General features: G+C 43.7%; 1 protein-coding gene across 1 annotated transcript; it reads right to left on the bottom strand.

Annotated features, from left to right (window-relative positions):
- Positions 1-206: 206 nt before the first annotated feature.
- Positions 207-1,448, bottom strand: LOC306739483 (C2 calcium-dependent domain-containing protein 4C; the record flags this gene model as incomplete). The annotated part of the gene is made up of 1 exon (XM_079221501.1): positions 207-1,448. One exon carries the CDS (start codon positions 1,446-1,448, stop codon positions 207-209), a length of 1,242 nt encoding a protein of 413 aa, XP_079077627.1.
- Between the last annotated feature and the right edge of the window lie 4,894 nt (positions 1,449-6,342).

The raw sequence follows: 6,342 nt of genomic DNA, 5'->3' as shown, positions 1-6,342 counted from the left end.
TGGCAGTCTTCTCAGATCTCAGAAGAAAGCCCCTCTCTTCGTCTGAGAATATATTTCACTACCTCTCCCTTAATTGTAATGTTCACGATTTTCATTGGAATAAAAGGAGCAGTTTGAAAAGAAACCAGTACAAACTTCTAATTTAAGTTTCAATCAATGTCCTTGTTTTTTCTGCCTCCTTTGACCCCCCCCCAGGTTTTGTGGCTTTAGACCCCTGAGAGCAGCTTTGCTAGAGGCAGCTCCCGCTCTCCCCGCAGGCTGTCCCTCTTGAGGCTGGTGCCTTTGTTCACCACCTTGAACTTCACCAGCAGGTTCTTCACTTGAACCAAGCTTATCGAGTCAAAGAAGAAGTCCTCGTTGAAGACCGGGTTGCGGCTGTTCTTGATGATGTTGCTCCTTTGCTTCTGCAGCTTGCCTGGGTTCAGGTAGACGGACACGCAGCAGTTGATGCTCTTGATGTCAAAGTGCTTGTCGTAAAGACTCTCCGCCACCAGGACTCGGATGAGCAGACGGGAGGTGCTGGAGTCGTAGTTGGCGCTGATCCTCAGCGTCCCGCCTTTGTGTAGGTTGATGGTGTGCTCCCGATGGAGCCCGTGGTCTGACGCTCCCGCACCGTGCAAGGAAGGGACGTGGAGCCGTCGCTGGACGTTGGGGCTGGGCTCGGCCGAGCTGCACTCGTCGGTGGAAAGAGAGCTGTGGCGGGCAAACGACCGTTTGGCTTTCACGACTTTGGCCTGCGTCTCGTGGGTGAAGATCTTGAGGAGGGAGGCGGAGCGGGAGAGCAGGGGAGAGCTGAAGGGAGAGGACTCGGCTGAGGAGCAGGTGTCACTTTCCCCTCCGCTGAAGTACCGATAGGGATTCATGTGAGAGGTGTTGTAGTCAGCGGGGTTGAGGTGGTTCCCCCCGTCGCTGCTTCTCCCCTGGGTCTTCCTCTGGGTGTTTGGGGAGGTGATGGGACTGGTAAGCTCGCAGTGGAAAAGAGACTCTTTACGGCGAGTGTGGGGGCTTTCCTTCAAGGTTGCAAAGCCATAAGGGGTTTGAGTCTTAGGCACATAAGGCAGGGACATTGCTGTCTGCGACTGGGGGTCTGCGTTGGTGTCTCCAACATCATCGGCACTCTCTATCTGTATGATGTGACGGTTTGCTGCTCTCAGCAGGTTCTTGGTGTCTCCTGCGATCTTCGCCACCAGGCGTGGACTTCTCGGGCTGCTGATCTTCTTCCCACTGCTGATAGTTAGCTCCGAAGTTGAGGGTCGCAGTCCTTCTTTGGGCGTGACATTAAGAATCTCAGGTTCTGCGGGGTTGCTGACCAGCTTCGGAGGAATGAAAAAGTCTGGGATCTTGTCGGGGGTGAGAACGTTGCTGTAGGGGACGCCTTTCTTGTCGTTCTCCCCCTGACGCAGCACGCCGCTCTCCACTGTCCCGCGGATCTTATCCAGAACCCACATGGTCCCACCAGACAGGGGGATGTGTGGGCGAGTGGAGGAGATGCAGTCAGGTGTCTGCAATTAATAACACACAGGTGGGAGAAGTTAATGATCAGAGGACGGTAACTCCACAGAGAGCAGAGATAATAATAACACCTCGGTGCTTTAGCTCTGATGACGCAGACTCTAATGAAAAAGCTTTAACACTGAATAAAACGGAAATATTGCAGCTTAACTTTTGGAGCAATTGACAACAGATGCTCTCACAAAGAACAATACAAAGGTTTAGTTTGAAGAACTGAATTTGCTCGACTTATTACATTTCAGGGAAGTGGAACTAAAAGCCAACACATCTCAACAAGCAGGACTGTGACGTCTTTGAATGCACAAATCAACCAGCATTCACAAATACAACATTTCCAAAAGAGGAAACACTCATAATTGGTTTCAGACAGCAGTGTGGCTTCATTGATTGGTGGTGTAAAGTGTCTAGGAATTGATTAATAACAACAAAGAGGGTAATTCCCTGCTTTTTTTTGTGTGGATATTTTTATATAACAAATTTAACGTCAAATTCTTTATTTATTTTTTATTCACCAGCATGTAATAACATCAAATAATTGTCCGCCCTTCACGTTTGTGTGCATTTTATTTAATTGTTCAAATGCAGAACATTCTGATTGACTTCTGGCTTTCTGTTTTACTAAAAAAAATATAAATCGAGATCAGAAGGAAATGATAATTTTGCCTAATTGAATTACCTGAAATGAATGATCTAACAGCACATTATCTTTCCGCTTGTTGTCGTGATGAAGAAAAATATTCAATAAAAGTTACACACGAACAAATTAAATCCAACAGGTGCTACAAGGCGTCCTCCAATTGCGCACCAGTCCGTTTCTCCAAACCTCTAAAAGCGTGCGTCTCCGTGTAGCCTGGCGGTAACTCGCTGCTCCAGTCAGCAGAAATGTACACATAGTTTACTCACCGAGGGACACAGCCGTCTTTGTCCACTTGCTCCGGCAGTAACAGGTGTTTTCTCCACGGGTAAGCCTGTGCGCTCCGCGGCGCTGCTCTGCGTCCTCAGACGGTCTCCGCTCCGGAGCGCCTGTCGGGCGTTTTATAGACGGCACAGGGCTGCAGCTGGCCAATAAAATCAGTGTGCGTTTCCGTGTTTCCTAGTTCAACCAACTATAGGAAACACACACTGGTTACATATCAGAGGCGTTGACCAGCACAGTCACTGCTCCACATCAGGATGTTTTTTTGGGAATATGTGTGCACTGTCTCACATAACCTGGGCGTTAATAAGGACACACAGCCACACTCTGCTTTACTCATCTTGTTGTCTTTACCCAGGAATACACAACAGTTATTTTTAATTGATTTTATTGCATCTGAACAGCCTACATGACACTCTCTCTTTTAAGTCAAGCTTTCAACAAGGGCACCATTCACACCAAGAAGAGACCGCAGGTCTTTTGTGTGTAAGAGAACCATTACATATATAAATAAATATAATAAGACTATTTGACCTGGAAAAACACATGCAGCTGAGCAGACAATGAAGCATATACTGTTTATTCTAAATTTCCAGCTTCTCTTTTTGTCCGTTGGGTTTTAGCCGATGGTTTCAACAGACTGGGATCTTTGCTATGGCAACCAATCTGTTTGTCAGTCTAAAATAGAAAAGGGCCCCACTGACTTCATTGATCTGCAGGATAAAAAGCACTTTATTTGTCCAGATCGCTTGGTTTTAATTCAAGTGCCACGTTACCTGCTGAGAGGGGAACAGCCACTGATTCATCAGAGATCACTTGCATAGATCCGATAACGCTGCTGCATTGACTTGACAGGAAGGGATTTAGAAATGTACGATTTCAGCTGTGAGAGTCAGTATCTGGTGACAAACAGGTGAGTAACATGAAAAGCCCGAGAAGAGGTGTCACCTCTGCCTGCCTCTCTCGGATGGAAAATTTGATTTATTTCAGCTTCTTTTGAAGCCCAGTGATGTGGAAAACTTTCACTCCAGGTCAATCTTCACAAATAACTCGTAGAGACCAAGTTGTCCTTATTTATTACTGCACAAACCGGATATCAAAGAAGCTCTTGGTATCATATCACACCAAGAACTTCAGTTAAACATAACATTCACCTAGCCTTATACAATGTGTCCCGTGTTATACAGAATCACATGATCACAACACCAAGGAGGGGAATAAACAATGTTTAACCGTTAGTCCAGACCTTATCTTAACCTGGAGACACCCATTAGCCTCCTCACATAGTGTAAAGGACTCACGGGTCTTTCAAATGAACAAATCATTCAAATATTCATGGCTATTCCTTCACGACACCCATGGAAACATATCAATACCAAATCTCAAGCATTTCTGACACTGACTATTCTTGAAGCAACGATCAAAGTTAAAGTTACCTCAATGAAGCGCCAACAGACTTTGCTTTTTAGCACTAAACAAAAAATACAGCTGCGGCTGATGTGAATGTCATGAGTTTTGTAGGTATTTGGTAGAAGCTATATTATTGGACAAATGAAAAATGGACCTGAGGGATGGAAATTGGATGAAAAATCTGAAGATCTTTAACTTATTGAAATTCTTCAGGAGGAGGATATAAATATTTGTTTCAAATGTCATGTCAATAATATCAGCATTCAGTTCCATTAATATTCTTGAACCCACCAAAGCCTTTTGGCCGAAATGAATATGTTTTCTCTAATGTTTCCCACTTGATGCAGTAGTCTCTACTTGTACTTTTTATACTTCTATGTTTGTAACTTTAATATATATAGTTTGATGTGACTGTAGCACATGGAGTTGCACAGAAATATGAAGAAAATCAGTTTTCGGGGACTTTAAGTCGGGATGGCTCACCCGAAGAGATCAGCCTCAATGTTTGGATACCTGCTCAAAGACAAATAACGCAAACAGTAACAAATTACATTTGTAGAACATTTGTCGTGACATTCAGACAATACAACAAAGGCGCACATGCACATAACCAACTACTGACGACATGTCTGTTAACACATGCGTCTGTGCAAATAAGCACACGCCCAGGAATCCAGAGATCTAGAGGAGGATAAACATTCTTCGCCAGGTGATGAAAGTTAACCCGGACGTTAAGGTTCAACCTGCACGGCATGTAAACCATGTCAGCTATTCCAGCGCTCGGTGGAGATAATTACACACCTTGCCTTCTGAGGTTGTCTCAGAGTTCATTGTCTGATATGATCAACCTGTGAAAAGAGCCACTTACCATATAGATTGCAGAGGCCCATTTGAACCCTCACCACCGCCGCCTGTCATCTGAAGCCACAGCGCTCACTCAGCGGCCTATAGACACTCGACCCGTCACATTTGTCAAGTGAAACATGTTTTAAAAGGTTTCAGTGCTGACAAAAATCTCAATCAGAGGCAATTATGCAGTTCAGACTTCGCCAAGACTTACTGACAACTGACCAGATCAGTTGACTGATGAGGATTTTCATTATTGATTATAACAGTTTGGTATAGGGGAAAATGTGCATCACAATTTTCTACAGGACCAAATCAAACTAAAAAAAAAGCAAATTTAAGAGATAAAAAAAAACTGAGAAAAACACTAAGATTAGCATCAGATTTAAAATCTGCATCTGTAAATATTAAGTAAGATATGATCACAAAAAAAAGTTTATTTGTGATTAATAAATGTTTCAATACTACAGTTCACTGCAGAAACTGAATTGTTTTTACAGGATAAACCTAGTGATGTGTCCTTTCGTGTCGAGGCTTCGATGCGCGTGTCGAGTAATCCAGATTTTGGTATCGAGGCTTGTGTCGATGACGTATGCGGTGACGTTCGAAGCCTCGCGAGCCGGCCGTACCACGTGACTGATTCAGAAAATAGTTTGTGGGTTTGCCGTGCGATTTGAAATATAAGAGGCAGAGAAACTCAATGGATTTCCCCCCTTCCTCTCTGTAACCAGCTTCATGTGTGCCTGTGAAAGGGTATTTTATAAAGCAGGCGAAATAGTCTCAAAAAGCCCAGCACAGTGGAAAAGTTCTTATTTTTACTTTTAAAAAATTGGACACATCAACAAGCGGAGCTGAGGCTTGAAACACTGATCCTCTGACTGAAAGTCAGATATTCTAACCACAACCTTCTCCCAATTTGTTTTGAGTTTTGATTTTGACCCCGCCAATATATCATAAAGATAGACACAATATTAATAAGTTAATAATTGATGTATTGGCGTCACAAACATAATTTATTCCATTTAAAGCTTCACACACCAAAGCCATGGTGTCGTTATGATCACTCTGCCTGTTTTACATCTATTGTCCACTTGGTGGCGCAGTAGAGCAAATGAAGCTCCATGAAGCTCCGGTACATGAGCGAACCAATTGGATGGAAAGCTTCAATGCTTCAGGAAGCTTCATCTCGCCATCACTAGATAAACCCCCTTTATTGTTTAAAAGAAAGAAATAGAACATTTATGGAAAGAAATACATTTATTAGAATGGAAACAATATCTACTAAGGGATATTTGAATGCCACTTCATGGGCACACTGTTAACAGCTTCCTTTACGAAATAATGAGATCAGTACACAAGCGCCTGTGAATCTTCAGCGCCTGTGAATCTTCAGCGTCTGAGACGAGGACAGCCCCGAGAAAAGGTTAATGTGTCTGTTCTGCTCTCATTAATGGGCCGGACTCTACATCTCTGTCAGTCGGAAGATGTGAGGAACACGAAGACAACCCCGGAAGTACAGAAGTGCAGTTCCTCAGTGAACGAGTGTTTCAGGGTGGCTGAACTTAGTCGATGAAGGTGGTGGAAGAAGTACTCAGAAGTACTTGGGTCCCAAATTGTAAAAGAAATGATGTTTCATCTCTTTTTTTAAAGTAAAAAAA

Source organism: Taurulus bubalis (genome assembly GCF_910589615.1).
Source record: "Taurulus bubalis genome assembly, chromosome: 7".
NCBI lineage: Eukaryota > Metazoa > Chordata > Actinopteri > Perciformes > Cottidae > Taurulus > Taurulus bubalis.
The sequence above is the reverse complement of the archived record's forward strand: the minus strand, read 5'-3'. Positions and strand labels throughout refer to the sequence as shown.